The sequence below is a fragment of the Hypanus sabinus genome, chromosome 14 (genome assembly GCF_030144855.1).
Source record: "Hypanus sabinus isolate sHypSab1 chromosome 14, sHypSab1.hap1, whole genome shotgun sequence".
In the NCBI taxonomy this organism is placed as follows: domain Eukaryota; kingdom Metazoa; phylum Chordata; class Chondrichthyes; order Myliobatiformes; family Dasyatidae; genus Hypanus; species Hypanus sabinus.
In genome coordinates this window covers 63,420,315-63,439,747 of record NC_082719.1, presented here as the reverse complement: position 1 = coordinate 63,439,747, position 19,433 = coordinate 63,420,315, and the positions used below count along the sequence as shown (strand labels likewise).

The following is a 19,433-nucleotide window of genomic DNA, read 5'->3' as shown; positions in this document are numbered from 1 at the left end:
TAACACCTTGTTATTGGCTCTGCTTCAAGCCAGCATCAATTTACTGCCCTCTTCCCATCAAGTGACAGTCAATAATTTATGGCTCTTTGTTCTCAATCAGCAATGAGCTCAAATCACTTCAGGCAGGCATCAACCCCAACATTCACAAACTTGTATGTTATAGCCAACCAAAGAACATCTGACAAGTAACTTTTTATTTGGAAATGATCTCTAGTCCTTTAAATTACCTGAAGAATCATTGTGTCTTCTTTAAAACATTGATCAAACCCAGCTTGACAAGCTCACAAAATAGAGAATAGAGTGTCTTCACAAAATGGCAGTCTCCATCCCCAAGCATGGGGCAAGAACAAAGACAATTTGTATGTTTCCACTGTCCTTGATTCATTTGAATTCACTGATTTGCAGATAGTCATTCTTTCTGGCGAACAATGTGTATAAGCTATTTCATGTATTTATACTTGTTGTGAATTCTTTTTTATTTTTATTAGTATTGTGTTCTTTATCTTTTCTATTTTTGTTAGTGCTGCAGCAGATCTGAAGTAATAACTATTTTGTTCTCCTTTACAGATGTGTATAGGAAATGATATTAAACATTCTTGAATATTGAACCAGATAAACTTCGGTAATGCAAGCACTCATTTATAATTATCTCTATGTCACATAATTGATGATGTATGCTGCAAATATTTTGTGATGCAGGGCTCAAGATGGGGAAATCCATCCAGAAATCTGCAGGCTTTATATCCAACTCCAGTGTTGTCTCGAAATGTATACAACAGAGATGCTGAAATCAGTTTGTCTACTAGGATCCCTTCAACTTCATTGGAAAGGTACTGATACTTCAAGATCTTTTTCTCAGTCTATTTGTCATTTAGAATCTGTGAGACTGCAAGTGTGGAAATAATGACTGTAAAAGCTGTGACCAGGTAAAATAAGCTTAAAACTAATTCTTTAGTCTGCTTGGAATATGTAGTTAACATAATTTTTATACACCTAGTATGTCTTCAGTTGCCTACAGTAGCTGCAAACAGCTTGTGAAATTCTGTTCCATTGAAGCAGAATACAGTATGAATCCTTTGTTTTCATGTGTGTTTAGTTAAGACAGCTGAGAAAAAGTTTCCGGAACAAATAGCTCTGGAACTACTGGCAAGTTGCAAAGGATAGGACTGCAAATAAATTATTCATAATGCCAAGATAGGAGAACTAACGCACTTATACAAAATAAGATATTGTATTAGATTGAGGAATTTAACTTCTTGTAATAAAAATTATTAAAGTTTACATCAGATAGTTAATGGTTCATTTGTAACAAGATGGTTTAAAATAATCACAAAAGGAATCACTGCATTGGGATGAAGTTTGAATGTGTTGGTTTTAGCTATATATTTGTCCTGCATGTTCTAATACTATAGTTTTAATGAACATTTGTCCTATACTGACTTACTAACAAATACATGCCTTGTAATTATTTCATTTTTCTTCTTTCCTCCTCAAATTTATTATTTTTGAAGTTACAATCTGGCACAAGGCCTTAAATAGAATAATCTTCTATCATGCTAAGTTTAATTGTTCTATAGCTAACATCCTCTGGAGTGCTATGATTTCCATTTAGCTCTTTATCTGGGTTAGTTATGAATACTATGTCACAAAGAATATGGTCTCCAGTGGCTCCCCTTAAGCATTGAGTTGTTAAGTAGTTTTGCATTAATTTTAACAATCTGGCTCTATATCTCTTGGCTTAATTGAAATTTCACATTAAAATAACTTCTCTGTTCCATACACGTTTCTTCAAATGGCAAATTATTCTCCCTATATGAACTGGTGAGCCACATAACTGGAAGTATAGAGCTCAGGAATCTTCACTTCTGGCTCATCAGTTTCTGAAGTCATTAAGAATCTGTAATGGTCCTGTAAACACAGCATCAATTGCATGAATAATTTCAGCCTTCAATTTATGAAGAATCAACTGTTGTAGTAATTGGACAGACATTCTGTTTTAAAATGCAATATAGTTGTGGGTGAGGCTTCTGTTGGTCAGGGTCAATGAGGGATGCGTATCCTGGATGGCTGGATACACAAACCTGGGCAGTATGATATGGAGAGCAAGCTGTTGCCCATGTAGCAAGCTCCCCTTTGTCATGCAAAGGAATGGCAGAGATTAGAACCAGCAGTGTTGCAGGAGTTGCCAGTCAACATTGAACTCACTGTAGGATTGCCTTAAGAACTCTAACTCCAGACTTTCTCCTCAGGGATTACTCCTGAGGCAACAGAGGTTTGAGATCATTTTTACTTCTCCTAGATAAGCTGCCAACCACCGCTGATGAGCCCCATCTGACTGAAGCGTTTGATTTTAAGGCGCTAGTATCCTGCTTTTACCTCTTCTCCTTTCAGAACAAATGGTTCCACCAGGCTTAATAGCTAAGCCACATGTGAAGGCCTGGAGCTGAACTTGGCTATCAGAAGCTATTTGAGGTGTGCGCCATAGGGAGCATTTAATGTGTAGTAGGTGCTTGTCCCTATTACCACCCACAGTTCTAACAACCTTGAGGAACCAGTAGTTGTAGCCTTTAATTAAAATGCCATGATAAAAAAATTGCTTATCAACCATTTACAATAACAAGTTTGCTAGGCATTATTATTTAACATTTAGAGTCTACCCAGCTACCTCAGGTCAGGTCCAAGAGAATAGGATACCAAACAATTTTTCCAAATTCTGCACTGAACATGATCTCTGAAGGAACAAAGGCATTTTAGTGGCAAAAATGAGCAAAAGAGCCCCAATCTTGAGGAATATGCCACATTGAGAAGGCAATTTTCTATCTCTTGGACATTTTCGGAGAACTTAGGTGACTGATATCTGATTCCATAGAATCAAAAATCTTGGTGCTTGGATGGTTTAGGAGAGGAGGTATGCTTGTCCTTTCTGTCTGAAAGCACTATTATAAAGGTACATATACTCTCCACAAATTATTCATCATCTCTGGGGAGAGGAGAAAATTTCCTATTTTCCTTAACCAATTGGGTTCCCATTGGTGCCCATCATGGCACCAATTTAATTACTAAACCCTAATTTGTTTACAACTCAGGACAGCATATTACTGCCAATTGTAACCAATTCACTAAAATACATGAGTTACTACCAATTATCAGTAATGTTTAAAATAGCTTCACGGACCTGACTAGCACAACCTTCTAGGATACAAGAGCTATCAGTTTTTTTTTTCTCTGACAATGATACCAGCCCTGTGATAACTGGTGTACCTATTTCACTTTGCAATAGTTTTTCTTAATTCCTATACATTTATCAACAACTACCATTTATTCTTCATGATATTGTGCTGAATAAGAAAAACATTTTCTGAATTCTTTTGATATTTGAAGTTGTGTCCTTCTGGCAGAGGCAAGACACTAGTGCAGTGGCACCCCACGATCATGAAACATTAAATTTAACAGAGGGAGCAGAGCTTGACAATGACAGCTTACTAAACCTTCTTGTATCCCTTTAGTTGTAGCTGCTGTCATAGCTGCAAAAACAATCTTCTACCTCTAGCACTGGTAGTTTTTAGTCAGAAGCATCTCCATTTACTTGTCCTGTTTGATTTGTTTTCCCAAAGCGTGCTGGATAACAATAATAGATTCATTCCTGAAGGAGACTAATGACATTTGGAATGATAATATACACTAAATAGCAGGATTCATAAACAGAAGAGATTCTGCAGATGCTGGAAATTCAGAGTAAAACATACAAAATCTGGAGGAGCTCAGGTCAGTCAGCATCAATTGAGAGGAATAAAGAGCCAATGTTTTGGCCCGAGACCCTTCATCAGTTCCTGGTTACTTCTTAAGGATGCATCATCTTTAATGGTTAAGGCCTGCATTAGAATAGTGTAATGTATGGATCTATTTCTCTTAGAGCAATGACTCCCCTTAGCAGTACATATGATCTGTTGTCTACGCATGCACATTGTTTTCTCTCTCTCTCTCTCTCTCTCTTGCTGCAATGTGAATATACCAGTTAAAGTCATCTCCTGTGTGCATGCTTTTATTTAATTGATATGCCATTGTGCACAGACACAACAATTTGGTGATGAGTACGAACTTGAATGTTAGAGAATATGACCAACTGCATTGGCAGTTATGGGATGAAACAGCGAGAGTTAAATATTATCAAAGCCCGTCACAGATGCTAACGAAGGGATGCGTGAGTAACAATGCTTAGTACACAGTGAAAGACACACACTAGCAAAGTTAAAGTAAAATTAACATGGCAACGGCTTCAGTTGTAAAAGTTGATGAAGGCTGGGAGTCATATACCAAGAGGGCTGAACTGTATTGTAAGGCGAATAACATGCCTGAGCAAAAGAAGGCCCCCAAGCTTCTTAACTTAATGGGTCCAAGAATGTACAGTCACTTGTGCAACCTAGTAACTCCTGAAAAGCCAGCAAGGAAGGCGTTCAACAAAATCGTTACAATTTTACAAAATCACTTGAGCCCTAAACTGCTGGTAATAGCCGAGAGATTTCAATTTTACAAAAGGAGACAGTCAAAGTATGAAAGCATTTCTGAATATATTGCAGAACTGCACTAACTTTCGCAGTACTGTGACTTCAGAGATGGACTTTCTGATGCATTAAGGGACAAGCTTGTATGTGGCATACATAGTCAAAGTACTCAAACAAGGCTACTATCAGAAAGAGACCTAACCTTAGAACAGACATTGACCATTGCAATACCATTGGAGACTGTGGCAAAGCATACAGGAGAATTACAGGAAAAGAGGTTCGAATGTGAAATGCACAAAATGCCCCTGAATGGTGCAAAAAGTGAAAAATGTTATGAATATGGCTAATCCTCCCTAGATGCACTGTTGGTTCAAAAAAAAGCTTGCAGAAGGTGTCACAGACAAGATCACATAGAAAGAATGTGCAAGGCAGACAAAAGGCACAACCAGTGAGAAAAACCACACTGAGCAAAAGTTTCAAACACAAAACTAAGCAAACGTATAAAGTGACTGAATGTGAAATGGTATCAGACAACACAAAGACTGGCAAAGGTGAGCTGTCATGCCTAGAATTGCATAGCATTACTGAAGCAGATCACAAAGTCATATGGATCATAATAGATGTGTCTAGGGTAAAACTGAAAGTGGAGCTGGATACAGGGTCAGCCTTGTCTATAATTTCAGAGGCTGACTACAACAGACTGTTTTTTACAATAGCATTAGAGAAGACCACATTGATGCTGAAGGCCTACGCAGGCAAAAAAGTCTCTTCCCTTAGACAAACTAAAAGTGAATGTGACATATAGAGGCCAAACACAACAGTTGTAGCTTTATGGGTTGAAAAGTGGAGGGCCAGCACTTTTCAGATATGAATGGTTGAGAAAAATCCCATCCTCATCACCAATTTGTTGTGTTTGTGCACAACTACATATCAACACCATAGGTCTAGAGGCGCTACAAGTCTGTTGTTGTTGGCAAGACACCTGCCTAATCTGATGCCACTCCACAGGTCCAGAGGCACTATAATTGAAAGAAACAGAGTGCCACCCAAAAGACTGAATCTTTAGAAGGGAAGTTAGTTATGGACTGTGATCATGAAAGCATGTTTATTTAAATATGGTTTGTGAAAAGGAAACTGAAGGTTTTGTACATATATAGTTTTAGATTACATTAGTATAAAGGGGGAGCAAGTGTAATGTGTGGATCTATTTCTTTTAGAGCAATGACCCTGTTAGCACTACGTATGATCTGTTCTCTATGCATGTGCATTGATCTGTTGTGTATGCATGCACATTGTTCCCTCTCCCTCACTGCAGTGTGAACACACCAGTTAAAGCCACCTCCTGTGTGCATATTTTTATTTAATTGACATTTAGTTGTGCACAGACACAACAAATAGTAGTGTGTAAATCACAAGCAATAGGTTTACTCTTCTTGTTTTGACCTCCCCTGTTTACTATGCTATACTCTCCTTGTGTGTGAAGTAGGAAGTACACAATTCAGCAGTAAGCCAAACTCCACTCAACTGAACATGGGAGTCAGGATAAAACGTCCAAGCTCCGGGTGCTTTATTTGGGCAACACACACACACACACACACACACACACACACACACACACACACACACACACACATAAAATCGATTACCTTAAGTACTAGATGCAGAAATCTTATAATGATTAAGTCCACATTCATAAGAAATTAGGAGTATATGAATCTAGGCTTACAGTACATGTAAAATATTACACAAAATGGGCAAAGTTTTATAGTATGCAAGAAGATTAATATCATATAAGCATTCCTTAAATTACCAAGGCTTGTTGAGCACTATACCAATAGCCAGGGATAAACTTTCACCTAATATTAACACAAAATACTTCTCAGATAACATTCTCCTTTATGAACCAAAACCACGCTTACAGACAATGATTTTGATGTTGCAAACAAAGGAAAGACAACACAGGATTACGAAAATGTGCTTCAGTCTGACTGAAAAACTCCTCACGTAATCCAACGGAATTTCAAATTTGAAGGTGGGGCACTATCAGAATTAGAGTCGATAGTGCTATCAAAATAAAAGTCAGCAGAGCTATATTTCAAAATAAAAATCTGAACACTCACCGCCTGGTATCTATAAAGATGCTACAACTGGTTACTGGAACAGGTCACAAAGGTCCTACTTTTTCTTGAGAACAATTCAGACACAGGCCCAAAGAACTTCTTTTTTGACCCTTGATTTGTCATCTTGAGCCCTACACTGCAAACTTTTCTGTGAATGTACAACCTTGATGCTGCACCTGTTCATGACAGTGGCGTATGAGCAATGTGGAGACGTGATGCTTGCTGGCAAAATAATGGGGTTCCTCTCAGAGCTGCTCAGATCTGCATACTGTTTAACAAAACAAGGAGGAATCTTAGATGAAGATGTCCAGTTCTTCTCATTCTGAACTTTCCCAGGTGCTTGCAAAATTCGGTCTTGTTTTGTGTGTTCTACCTGATCTCTCCAGTACATCAGTTACTCAGTATATCAAGCATCGTGTACACTTTGGAAGCATTTCTCATTGTCCTTTTGGATAGATCTTAACTAAGCATATCTTTGAACAGAATTTAGTGGCCACATGTTACAAATGTCTATGCATAAAGAGTTCACAGATGGCAAAGTTTATTTCTCTTCCTCCATGCGGTGCTCTGAAATGCAGTCTAAAACCCTGGATGCCCATGGAGGAGGACCAGGATGTAGGGCTGCAGCATGACTACTGTCATTTCCTTCATCACACTTTATGGTCTTGGTTACATGTGAGATGTCATGATGAGGAAGAGCATCTGAAACAAATCCCTTGCTCTTTCAAGGAAGCTTTTCATACCTCAATGATACGGCACTTTCACAACGGGTGAAGTTTATTATGAATTATCTTTAAGTCAACTTTAAGTACAGGTTCATTCTGATCTGTAGGTTGGGAGATGTTGGTTTCATGGACTGACACTGGAGTCCTAATTTCTGTGTGCTTTAGAGGAGCCTTCTCATTCCAAGATGAGCTATGACTGGGAAGAGTGAGGCTGGGGTGATTTCCTATTTCATCTTTACAGCAGACTAAATCAGTGAAGAAAGAAAAGGGGTGGGGATATATGACTACATGACTCGACTCTCCTCTTTATAGTTTGAAGCTTGAGAAATCCATTTTCTTGCAAAGAATGTGGCAGCTTTTCATCAGTAGTACTAAACCCACGGCAGTGTCTAAATAAGCTAAGTCACGCAGCTTCGTTTGCTGAAAGCAGCTCCATTAACTTTAAGTTATCCTGATTTGAAATCTATGGAAATCTGACCAGCTTCTTCAAAAGTATGCTTTCAATTACCTACAATGCTCAATAACATTCAGTGAGCCTGTCTCAGGATATTCTTAAAGCTACAGCAGGAATGATTAGATGAACTGCTCTAAAGCACCTAACATAATCTGAGGATTCCTTACTAAGCCATTTTGACAGTAAGTCCAATTCCTTGTCAACAGTAAGATTCAGGTCTTTGATTGTATGAATAAAAGATGAACTGCATACTCTAACTTTCTGGATGATCATCAAAGTGTGATGGGCCAGTGCTCATAAGCTCTTTGCGTGCCAGGCACTTCACCGTGTTCATCATGACTGAAGACACTGGATGGCGTACTAGTAAACTACCTGTATACTGAGACACATTAAATCTTAGCTGCCAATGCAGAATATTACTGTCAAATCTTGGCAAAGTTTTAACAGTAGGGGGATTCCTTATTTGGTACTGGACAGTTAAGTACGAGTTGTTTAATATATGTGAAAGATTAAATACTTTTAAGCTTTGCTGTAAGCAACGTATTGGAGGGTAGCCATTGACTACAGTGTGCTGATTGCTGTCTTTTTCCAAAGGGTTAGGTGAAGTGTAATAAGTAAATTGAAAGGTGTGCTGTGACTTTTGATCCAGTGTTGCGTAGTAGGGGGACTCAGCCTGCTGGGTTGCGCCCTGGCATAATCGCTCACATGTTCATGTGTGCCAATGTGGCTCATGGGTGGTTTTTTTTCACTGTAAAGCTCCTCATCCACTTGCTCTGCTGCTGCCTTCAGAATTTCTGCCTGGGCAATAGCAGCTGACGCTTCTTTTTGAAGATGCAACGTTTCCAAGTTAGCCTGTAGCTGAGCTTTGTCTATTGTAATGGCAAACTTCCTCTCTGCAAATGCAGCACATGCCCATGCAGCCTCTGCCTTTGCTCTGTCTCATGCTGCGGCAGTACCAACTGATTATGTGCACGTTCACAATGAACTATAATGAGAACTTGTCTGTCACTTTGTCAGGTGAGCTTTGTCTTTCCTGCGGAGTGGTGTGTTTTGTGTAGCTCTCATTCATAATGCTTGTTCTTCACTGCCATTGACTATTCAGATGCTGTTTGGCCAACTGCATTCACGACTTTTTACTGTACTCCTGTCCTTGTGTATAGAGTAGGAAGTGCAGCAGTAAGTCAAACTGAACACAGAAGCCAGCATATAGCGTCCAAGCTCCAGGTGCTTATTTGGGCAGCACACATGTTTAAGTAATATATTCATAAGAAATTAGGAATACATGAAGCTAGACTTGTATGTAAAATATTACACAATATGAGTAAATAAAGTTTTAAAGTATACAAAAAGATTAATATCATGTAAACACTCCATCGATTCTATTCTCATATTAACCCTCAATGTGACAGATGTCATTCAGATGTGGCCTCATTGACCCATATGTTTTGGTCATGTCCCATTTTACATAACTATTGGAAGGACATATTTGCTACCATTTCCTCAATTTGGAATATTGATTTACAACCTCATTTTATTACTGCAATTTTTGGTATACCAAATGAAGATGGTAGTCGACTTTCCCCTTCAATTAGACGAATGATCGCCTTTGTAAGATTAATGGCCAGAAGGTCTATATTACAAAAATGGAAAGAAGTAAACCCTCCTACCACATTTCAGTGGTTTTCTCAAACTATCTCTAGTCTGAGTTTAGAAAAAATTAGAAGTACTATTTTCGATTCATCAATTAAATTTGAAGAAACTTGGGGACCGTTCATTCGACACTTTCATATGAATTAATTTGGCCTCTTCCAGACCTTTTCTCTTTTTATTCTTGTTCTGGTATGGAGTTCCGGAGTTTTTGACACTATCATACTCATATAAACTGGTATTATTGCCCATGTTAGTTTAGGTTTATTTTTTTTTAATTTACATTTCTTCGTGCATTTTTACTTTTTTTTCTTTTGATGATTATTTTTATTCTTTTTCATGTTCAATCAAAATAGGTTTGATTGTTTATTATAAGTTTTTTCTTTGGTTGATATTTAATAAGATATTATTATCCTATTATAAATTTAACTTTACATCTAATGCATTTATAACCTATTTATATTATGTTATGTTTCTCTTTATATATATGAAATTCAATAAAAAGATTGAAAAAGAAAAAGAACACTCCAGAAATTGCCAAGGCCAGTCAAACACTATGCTGATAACCAGAAATAAACTTTCATGTAATATTGACACAAAATATTGCTCAGATAGCATTCTCCTTTATGAATTAAAACAACGCTTACAGACAATGATTTTGATGGTCCAACTGAAGGAAAGACAACACAGGATTGTGCAAATGTGCTTCAGTCTGACTGAAAAACTCTGCCAAAAACAAAATGGCAGCCTTCTTCACATGATCCAACTGAATTTCAAGTTTAAAGGTGGCAGCCCTATCAGAATTAGTCAGCAGCACTATCAAATAAAGGGTGGCAGAGCTGTAGCTCAAAATAAAAGCCTGAACACTACGCTTTTTGTTTTGGGTATTATCTTCTGGCAAAGACTCAATATTGACTTGGGTCAGTGTCACATTTACTGTTAGGTTTCATTGGTTCAATTTTGTTTGATAACAGCAAAATGCCAAATTCAATAAAAAAAAAGAGTCAATTATCCAGTCTCTAACTAGAAATCAAAATCATGGTAGTGGAAATATACAGTAACACGCAGAGAATGCAGAAAGAACTCAGTAGGTCAGGCAGCATCTATGGAGGGAAATGATCAGTCGATGTTTTGGGCGGAGACTCTTCATCAGGACTTAAGATATATGCCAATACCTTTTTCATCACTGATATCTACATAATTGCATTATTAAGTTAATGAGCAGAATTAAATTATTAATTTTTCAGATTTTTTTTTCTGATTCCTTGTTCATTCTGAAAATCAAACAATAAAATCCTACCAGTTTTGGTGGAATTATTCCTATTTTAATTTAATTTTTTTAGTTAAGCCTTTCCCAAAGCAGCTGTCAAAGTATTGATCTTTCAACAACATCTGGAAGAGTTGGGATTGTCTGGATCCTCCAAGCAAATGCAGTAATATGCTTTAATATTTTCACAAAGAATCTAGAGTGTATTCATTTATTTTGTCACATATTGTGCTGAGCTGAAATCTTGAAATTTTGGATTATCAAGCATGAAAGTTTCTCAACAGGAGCATAACATGGAGATGTGAGCACAATTTAAATAGTTGTGAATTTGAATGAAATGGATATAAATATACACAGATTTGTGCTGGACACCTAACTATTTACTGCATAGGATTTTATTGACAAGTTATACAATAGTGAGTTGTACAAAGAGAGCAAACTAGTAAACCAAAGAGGTCAATGACACAAAAATAGATAGTACAGTAAGTAATATGGTTGGGGACATAGTATTGTGAAGAGGTATTGGATATTGTTGAATTGAATAGGTACTCAAAATAATGGCAGGTAATTTTGCACACCATGAAGAGTAGGGTTATCCATTTGGTGTCTGTGTAAGATTTCAATGACAAAAATGTAAGGACATAATACTCCAGGATGTTACTTGGGCTCTGAGTATTACTTTATGAGTATAAGATACATGTTTTACATTGTACTCTCTTAAGAAACAACGGGGATTAATGGTTTTATTGATATGGGGTTCTAAGACTTTGATTGGATAGGTAGAGAAAATATATTTCTCTGGTGGAAAGTCAAGGACTAGAAGCCATACAATCCTGAAATACATTGTCAAGAAGAATGGAGAATGGTAAATAAGTGGAGACAGCTCACAACCTTCAATGATTTGAAAGTTAGAGTGGGATTTTGGGGGACTTAGATCGTCAAGAAGTCAAGGTCTGGACCTTGAAGGTTAGGATGTTGTGGGGTTGGTTGGTCTAGTATTTGGTGGGAAGCAAGTTGAAGGATCAAAGTCATATGTGAGACAATTTTTCTGGTGAAAGGCTGGAGTAAGGTCAACAAGCCAGCATTTATTGTCTGTTCTAGTGCAGTGCTGCTGTAAATGTAAAATCAGAGACAGGCCAGTCAAGAGAGAAGTTAGAAAACACTGCTTCACAGAAGGAGTAGTAAAAATGAACTCTTTCCCTCAAAAATCAGTGCAGGCTGCCTTAGAGAGCAAGCTTAATTTTGAATCTAATAAATAATCATATCAGGGGCTTAAATACCCGACTTTTGTTCTTGTACGAACACACTGAAGACAATTAAGATGGGTGGGTAAATGTTCTTTATCAAGAGAAATAATTCTAAAGTATGATGCAGAGGCTCTCCCAGATCTTCTTACAAGATTCTGACTAACCTGTTTTGCATTATCAAATTTGTATTGTTCCTTGTTTTCTCTGTTTTGTGGGAACATATACAGTATAGCAAGGAACACACACAAAATGCTAGAGGAACTCAGTAGGACAGGCAGCATCTATGGAAAAGAGTATTATCAATGTTTCAGGCTGGAATGTCGACAATAGTCATTTCCATAGATGCTGCCTGGTTTGCTGAGTTCATCCAGCATTTTGTGTGTATAGCTTGGATTTCCAGCATCTGCAAATTTTCTCTTGCTTGTTTCAGTATTGCAAGGAATAGTCTTGTTTATTGAATTTAATTGGATTCTACTGCAATATCTGAGATATTGCTTTAGTAACTTAGGTAAAAAAATAAATGTTGTTATTGAGCCATTATTTAAGAGACTTCATACACAATAACATTTCAAATATGGAAGATGGTGATCACTGCTGTATTTTCCCCTTTCTTTTACTTTTAAAGAAAAGGACTCCTTGGTGGTTCCCAAAGTGATAGACAGTAGAAAGGAAGAGAGTTCCCAAGCTCCAATTTTAGAAGATACACCATCCTCTCCTCTCCAAGATCTTCAACCATATTCGTGGCATGTTTCCACAGATATAGAAAATACTGAAAGGTCAGTAAACATTTTAATTCTAAATTGTGTTCTATTTACCTTCTCATTTAATGATCTTTTTATTTACAGAGACATACGAGAAATGAAAAATCTTCTAAGCAAACTCAGGGAGACTATGCCTTTACCATTGAAGAACCAAGGCAAGTATCACTCTGCTTGCCTTGCTTTATGATAGTTTTTTTAATATGTGATTCAAAATATAAGTTTCATAATGGCTTAATGCATAGTGTTGCAATCCTTGGCAGAAAACTAAAGTGCAAACTGGATGGGAATAGGCAGATGGTCACTTTTAACTAATATTGGAATAACTTGATCTGCTAACTTTAAATATCTGCCATAGTGAAGAATCTAGCTCACAACTAAAGTGGAGCAAAATGAACCATTTCACTTCATCTTAATTTTTTCTCACTTTAATTAGAGAGGACACAAAAGTAAAATTCCACACAAAACTTTACAATTCTGTATTGGTACTGTTTCTTTTCATCAAAACTGGAATTGTGAAAACAGAGTATCTATGTTATTTTTCTTATGTATCTTCTGTATCATATTGCTATGATGACAGTTTTTTTGGCCAACTTATTACTATGATACATAAGAAAAATTATGTATGGCACATAGTATTTTGTAAATATTATAAAATATTTCTCTGTATGATCATCATATAAGTTAAATGCATAGAGTAAAATAAGAATTAATTGTTGGAAATTCATCCAACATGCACCAGATTTTTCTATATGTACATTTAGCAGGTGAAGTATTCTGAGAACGTTGAATTAGAAGTTTAACTTAACTGGCAGCTTAACGTGATGACAATAAGAAAGGTTATTCACTTAACGATCATCATCATTATGTGCGGTATCTTATGGACATGGCTGATCATGGTCTTCTAGCTGTCTTTAATCCAAGAATTTCTAATAAGCTCTTCAGAACTTTTGCGTGCCCATCCCTTGCTGTAACTCATGAACGTCATGCACGTCAACCGCAACTTTTTCTACCATCAGTTTTTCCAGTCACTGCCAGATGTTCGAGCTTTTCTTTCCTCAGTACATATCCCAAAAAGTTCCAGCTGCCATTTCCTGATTGATGATGTTAGGTCTTTCCTTATATCAGCTTTTTGCAACACTTCCTTATTTGTTACTCTGTCCTTTCATGATGTTTTCATCATTCTTCTTGGAAACCACATTTCTGCAGCTTTGAATCTTCCCTCATTTGGCTTTGAAATTGTCCAGCATTCGCTTCCATCTGTGAGTGTGGAATGAATGGAGCACTGCAACACTCTAAGTTTTATAAACATAGAAATTATGCTATTCTTTAGTATCTTGCTCAAATGTGCATTTAGCAATCCCAATCCTTCTGCCAATTTCAACATCTGCCCTATTGTCAGATATTATCATGCTCTCTAAGTAATTGAACTTCCATGTTTGTTTAATTGTTTTATTGCCTGCTTTCAGTTTGCATTTCTGTATTTCTAACTTTAACTTCCTGTCCTATCATCACCCTCATGTATACAAATATATAAAGCATCTTAAGGCAACTTTTCCTTAAGACGCCAAACAAATGCATGCATTGTTGTTGCAGTTTTCAGTCATTTCTTCTGTTTGTGTTATAGTGAGTTAATCCCATATTATTTTCCCTATTATTTTAATTACATAAGTCTTGAAATAAAGTAACTGATTTTCCACTTGCTTGGCTCTAGATATGCATTCATTGTAATCTTTCCTTATTACTACTCTGTTGATTAGTGTGTTGTGCCTGTCTTTTTATTAAATTAGTGCATTCTACCTCCAAAACTTTATTTTCATTGGCTCATTCTTTGTTACTACTCTAGTTTCCTAATTATAGACAATAGACAATAGGTGCAGAAGTAGACCATTCGGCACCGCCATTCTGAGATCATGGCTGATCATTCACTATCAATACCCAGTCCCTGCCTTGTCCCCATATCCCTTGATTCCCCTATCCATCAGATATCTATCTAGCTCCTTCTTGAAAGCATCCAGAGCATTGGCCTCCACCGTCTTCCAAGGCAGTGCATTCCACACCTCCACAACTCTCTGGGAGAAGAAGTTTTTCCTCAACTCTGTTTTAAATAACTGACCTCTTATTCTCAATCCATGCCCTCTGGTACTGGACTCTCCCAACATCCGGAACATATTTCCTGCCTCAATCCTATCAAATCCTTTAATTATCTTAAATGTTTCAATCAGATCCCCTCTCAATCTCCTCAATTCCAGTGTGTACAAGCCCAATTTCTCCAATCTCTCTGCGTAAGACAGCCCTGCCATCCCAGGAATCAACCTAGTGAATCTACGCTGCACTTCCTCAATTGCCAGAATGTCCTTCCTTAAACCTGGAGACCAAAACTGTACACAATATTCCAGGTGTGGTCTCACCAGGGCCCTGTACAAATGCAAAAGGACATCCTTGCTCTTGTACTCAATTCCCTTTGTAATAAAGGCCAACATTCCATTTGCCCTCTTCACTGCCTGTTGCACTTGCTCATTCACCTTCATTGACTGATGAACTAGGACTCCTAGGTCTCTTTGCATTTCTCCCTTACCTAACTCTACACCGTTCAGACAATACTCTGCCCTCTTGTTCCTGCTTCCAAAGTGGATAACTTCACATTTATTCACATTGAATGACATTTGCCAAGTATCTGCCCACTCACCCAGCCTATCCAAGTCTCCCTGTATTCTCCTAACGTCCTCTTCGCATGTCACACTGCCACCAAGTTTAATATCATCAGCAAACTTGCTGATATAGTTTTCAATGCCCTCATCTAAATCGTTGACATAAATCGTAAAGAGCTGTGGTCCCAATACAGAGCCCTGTGGTACCCCACTAGTCACCTCCAGCCAGTCCGAGAAACACCCATTCACTGCTACCCTTTGCTTTCTATCTGCCAACCAGTTTTCTATCCATGTTGAAACCCTGCCCCCAATGCCATGAGCTCTGATTTTACTCACCAATCTACTGGATATTTGCATAATGGCTTGATTTATTTTATACTTACACTGTGTTTGACTTGCTTTGTCCATTTGACTTCTTGTCCACCAACAACTTCAAAATAAATGAAGTTTAATAAAGTGCAAATGCCTTGCTGCTTTTACTTTTCGTCAGTTAACAAGTGCAAGGTGGTCTTAATCTAGCATTACTGAATGTACATTTCTGATCCAAGTGGTAAATAATTTTCCATAGTTAGTTTCATTTATCAACAAGTATACAAATCTGTTTATAAAGTGCAGTTTTGAACACACTAAAATAATTAATGATTTTGAATCTATCATATGTTAATGTGTTTTAATTTATACTTGCCTGAGGATAAAACTAATAACTGGATTTAATCTTGAGTTACATATTTTCTGTACAGATGATAGCAGTCTCCTCAATCTGACTCCATATCCACTAGTGAGAAGGAGGAAACGGAGATTCTTTGGACTTTGCTGTCTTGTGTCAAGCTAGAATACGGAAAGAAAATGAAGGAAAAAATAAATGTTAGTATTAATTCTTCGGAATAAGTTCTTCTGGTGAGAAGATATTTCCCCCTTGGTTATTTTTATGTATCTTTTTTCATCTCCAAATATTTTTTGGATATTATTACAAGTATTCACAAATTCTCTGCTAATGATTTGCCTGGATATATGTCATAAATTTGATTTTCATATGCTGAACTCTTAAAAGATGATTTTCCATGAATAAAAATGAAGTGTACATGATTTTGTAGCTTGATGAGGATATGTGAGTACATTATGTAAAGGTCATAGCCTGTTTAAAATAAAATGGCACAAATATTTCCTTAACAGATTCCTTAACTCTTGGAATAAAGAGTCCTAAAACTAGATTTGAAATAAAAGTTGTGTTTAAATGGAGTAATGCGATAGGTTGCTTATCCAAGCTGTATCTGTTAATTAATTCCTTACTGCTTAAAACTTCATGGCAATTAGTGCAATAGATTCCCTCCAATTCACAGCAATGGAAGCTATCCATCTCTGGAATGTGACAATTGGCAGATATTTGATGGACTCCAGAGTTGAACAAGTCAAGATGCAGGATGATTTGAATCTGACTGGACATTATAAGTTCATATCGCAGATAAAATTCAGACTGAAAAAATGTGTAGCATATCACGTGGGGACAAAGAATCCGAGAATAAACATTTTACAAAATTTAAAGAAACACCTGACAGATTAGAATGCTGACAGGAGATGGGTGGCGGGAGATTGGGGTTGTGGTGTTGGAGGTAAACAATGCTTAATAATCATGCGAATAGCAACTCACAACTGTACTAAAGGTTTTGAATCAATATAGTGAAATGATACTTCCATGATATAAATTACTGATGTAGTAACAGTACAAAAAAAAAGATACTGCACAAAATTTAAAGAAACATATGGGGGCAACTTGCATGAAAGAATGAGAGTTTGAATGAACAAATAACACATTCAGTTTTAAAAGGATAAGAGATGATTTACATGACTACCATTTATAATTCCACTATAGCTAGGCAAACCCAAACTATTTCACGTTTTTGTTTTAAAAAACTTGAATTAGAGACTTTGCTGAAGAGAGATGCATTCATTTGGAAGCAGGGTGGTCTGTCTGTGGGACAAACTTCCTGGAAATACAATGAAAATAATCGGTGTTAATTTATTCAATTGTAGTTAAGTATGATGTTTTCCTGAACACACCATTCAACCAGTTTGAGATACAACATATGGTAAGTGCAGAATGCTTGGGAGTGATTTTGGACCAACTGTGCAAAACCTTTCAACCACTGAGGTTTCTCTCATTTCATGTCTGGTTCTGTTTGTTGTTAGAGATTGACAGCCGTGCTTAGTGAACTACTAGAGTATATGATTACCAAGGCTGTGGAAGGAAACATGAAAGAACTTGTGTATGTTTTATTTGTCTGATATTATTTGTGTTTCTGTGTTTTTGAAGGATATTATTTGTATTTCAATTTGAAAATCCAGAAATCTTGGAATATAGAACAGTTCAGCAAAGGAACGGGCCCTTGAGCCTTATGTATCTGTGACGATCGTTATGTTAATCTAATCTCACCTGTTAGCATGTGATCTGTTTCCCTCCATTCCCTGTTTGTTCATGTGTCATCCTAAATGCCCTTAAATATTTCTATAGTATCAGCTTTCACACCTGTCGTACCAATGCACTCCAGGCACCTACCATTCTGTGTGTAAAAGAGAACTTGCCTCACCCATCTCACTTTAAACCTAGTTTTTGACATTATCTTTGTGGGGGAGAAAACACTTTATATACCTGCCTCTGTCTCTCAAAATTTTATATACTTCCATTAGGTCACCCCCCTCAGCCAATGTTGCTCCAGAGAAAACAATCCACGTTTGCCCACAAATCTCTCTTATGGCTCATACGCTCTAATCCGGGCAACATCGTGGTAAACTACTTCTGCGTCTCTCAAAAGCTTCCACTTCTTCCGTTGATAATGGCAACCAGAACACAGTACTCCAAATGTTTTCTAAATAAAGATTTATACAATTGCAACATGACTTCCCAACAAGTATCCTCAATGTGTTATAATTAGAATATAGTTGAATATACCTTACATGTGGGACAAAGAAGCAAACAATACCAATAATATAAATTAAATTCAGCAGGCAGTTTCCAACTTCGCCATCTGAATACTAAAATGATGATGCAGATCGTCCTGTCATTTAACCAAAAGTCAGTCAGGCTCATGAGGTCATTTCCCAGAGAATGAAGCTAAAAGTCATCCCTTTAATCTGTCTTGAGGCAAGAAGTCAATTTTAACTAGCAAAGTTTGATTCATTTGGAAATACTTGTGCTATCTGGTGAAAGTTATTTTTCAAACAAATCTAGAAAATCACTATTTGGAATGCACAATACTGACATTCTCCAAAGCTAAATCTTATAAATTTTGGGAACAGTTCAACAAAGCTGTTGAATATGTTCAACAAGTGAGCAGCAACTTTGAACTTAGAAGCAAAATCAGTATTGCAAATCCTATTACAGATACTTTTTTTATTTTTCGTATCATAAGTAATTTTAGCACATGTACATATTTTAAACAAAGGCTTAATTTTCAGCTATGTAATAGATGTCACTCTCAGCACTAGAAATTCAGAATTCAGTGTCATGCTGTGTGTTTCTTTAATTTTGTTTAAATGAAAAGAATGACTCAATCAAATGTGCAATATATGAAAATATAAAGTGTATCTATAACTATGTATACAATTACCTTGTAGTAATCATGACATTTTGTTAACAATAGAAAATAAAAGCATGATACTTACATATGAAGAATTGGGGAATGTTTGATGTTCTTAGCTATGCCAGAGATAATTCTGTCTAATGCAAACACATTTCACATTAATTAAATAATCATTATGTTAAATCCTAGTGTTGACATTTTTGATGGACTATTGTTACTGATGAAATTTGGATCTTTTGCATCATTAAAATAACATATATCCTTCAGAAAGAAGGTAGCATTACCAAATCGGGGATGGGAGTTGCTCCTAACAAAATGAACAGAGGGATTAAAAGTATGAAACCCATATTTATCCCAGTCAGTCCATGGCAACATTTACTCTCTATGCCAATAAAAATTCTAATCACTTTTATCAGTGTCTTATTATTCTTTCATCCTTTTATCTGTTTCTAGCACCAACACATTATTTCTCCAACAGCCACCA

At 36.8% G+C, this 19,433-nt stretch overlaps 1 protein-coding gene across 3 annotated transcripts in view; it reads left to right on the top strand.

The window, feature by feature from the left end:
* Positions 1-16,203, top strand: part of rgs7bpa (regulator of G protein signaling 7 binding protein a) — a 73,104-nt gene extending 56,901 nt beyond the window's left edge. For all 3 annotated transcript variants that reach the window (XM_059988553.1, XM_059988554.1, XM_059988555.1), the window contains 4 exons: positions 700-830; positions 12,588-12,738; positions 12,808-12,878; positions 16,112-16,203. In XM_059988553.1, coding sequence (XP_059844536.1) covers positions 700-830; positions 12,588-12,738; positions 12,808-12,878; positions 16,112-16,203 — 445 coding nt within the window. The remainder of the gene's footprint in view (positions 1-699; positions 831-12,587; positions 12,739-12,807; positions 12,879-16,111) is intronic.
* Positions 16,204-19,433: the final 3,230 nt, after the last annotated feature.